Source organism: Mus pahari, chromosome 10 (assembly GCF_900095145.1).
Source record: "Mus pahari chromosome 10, PAHARI_EIJ_v1.1, whole genome shotgun sequence".
In the NCBI taxonomy this organism is placed as follows: domain Eukaryota; kingdom Metazoa; phylum Chordata; class Mammalia; order Rodentia; family Muridae; genus Mus; species Mus pahari.
Window position 1 is genome coordinate 61,450,655 of NC_034599.1, and position 1,927 is coordinate 61,452,581.

General features: G+C 35.2%; 1 protein-coding gene across 1 annotated transcript in view; it reads left to right on the forward strand.

Moving 5' to 3' along the window:
- The window catches only part of Herc1 (HECT and RLD domain containing E3 ubiquitin protein ligase family member 1), a 160,319-nt gene that overhangs the window by 128,178 nt on the left and 30,214 nt on the right, over positions 1 to 1,927 (forward strand). Inside the window, 2 exon segments of the mRNA XM_029543584.1 lie at positions 806 to 1,005; positions 1,201 to 1,306. Coding sequence (XP_029399444.1) covers positions 806 to 1,005; positions 1,201 to 1,306 — 306 coding nt within the window.

The following is a 1,927-nucleotide window of genomic DNA, read 5'->3' on the forward strand; positions in this document are numbered from 1 at the left end:
TTATTATTTTTACTGATTCTCTCTCTGAATGCACTGTCAGTGGCAGAGATGGGTAGGAGTGTCTCCAGCCACCTGTGGTAGTGAATCTGTTCTTGGTTCCATGTGGCTTTACCTCCTGATATTAAGACCATGTGCATTTAGGATTAAATGTTTGTTTTTTTTATTGATACATAGTGTCCCTCTTTATCCCCAGTCTTTCTTTTTTGAAGTCAATTTGCTTGATGTTAGGATCACATTTTTTTTTCTCCTTTTGCTAACCTTTAGATTCATTTTTAAAATTTATCTAAAATTGATTTCTTGATGGGAGTGTATAGTTGAGGATTGCTTTTTTGAATTGAAATGTTAGTCTTGCTATTTAATTGATACATTAAAGCATTCATATTTTAAAAAAAATAAATAAATAAAGCACTCCCTAGGCTCTCATAAGTATTTTCACTAATTTGGGGGCGAGGGATCCTTTTTTTCCCTTTTGTTTTTCCATCTTTTTCACATTGTAATGATTACCAGTCAGTAAAATGATTCGGTACATACACATGCAAAATAAAGGTACTATATCTTTTCAGAGCTATATTTTCATAATTTATATAACTTAATACTTATTTAGCTTTACTGTAACATATAATGTAGACTGTATTTAAGGTCAAGTTGATTAAGATTAGGAATGATATGGAACTATCTTATTCATATAAAGATCTTAATTTTAATGCAATTGAGTTATAGTAGCACGATCCATAAACTAATGAATATAAAGTATGTACTATGAAGCGAGTATTACTCTTGATTTTTTTTTCCCTGTAATTTTAAGGAAACTCTTGTTAGTATGAAATGGGACCCAACTGGCCATATTCTTATGACATGTGCCAAAGAAGAAAATGTGAAACTCTGGGGGCCTGTTTCAGGATGCTGGCGCTGTCTGCATTCACTCTGCCATCCATCCACTGTAAATGGCATCGCCTGGTGCAGCCTTCCAGGGAAAGGATCCAAGATGCAGTTACTGATGGCTACGTATGTTATACATTTGTGTGTGTTGATTTTTATGGTAGTGTAGACTATTACTTAGCAATAGCATGACTTTCCAATAATATTGATTTAGTGTCTATTACTAGTTGTATAATGTGTAAGGCCATAAAATTACCTAAGGGATGTAACAGATTTTCAGATTTTTTTCACTTGGTATGTTCTCCTTTTGTGATTTTTAAGTGGCTGTCAAAATGGCTTAGTGTGTGTTTGGCGTATTCCTCAAGATACCACACAGACCAATATGACCAGCTCAGAAGGATGGTGGGACCAGGAATCAAATTGTCAGGTAATATGTGGCTGTTTAAGACTTTATCTGAAGCCATAGTACAATAACTCCTCACTGAAGTATTTACTCCTATACCTGAAGGCCATGCTCATTAGGGAAATGTAAATAATTGTTGTAATTGTATGCTCTCTACGTTCATGAAATTTTGGTTACAGTGAGGTGTTTAATGCATATTGAGTGGTGATGTTGGTGATGAATAAAATGGATGTTGTGGATATACTAATCTTTAATGAAGTCTGGTACAGTGGAGTGACACTGGGAGTTCCCATCCAGAGTATCTGCTGCCAGTGTCAGAATTTCACTTGCACAGAATGATTATTTTGAAAGAAAAAAATCAAGAGCTTGATACATACAAAAAGCATCTAGACAAGACACATAAACTCATGAATCTGGGAATCGGGAAGTATGGAGTAGAAAAAGCATAGACAAAAACCTCATGAAACACATGTGATTCATCTCAAACCAGACTTCTTCAACTTTTCCCACTCTCAACCTCTTCTTCTAAGAAAGTTTTACATAGCCTGGTGTGGGTACATAAAGTAGGTGAGTGCACCAAATATTCATCAATTTAAAAAATCATAATGAGGGGCTGGTGAGATGGCTCAGTGGGTAAGAGCACCC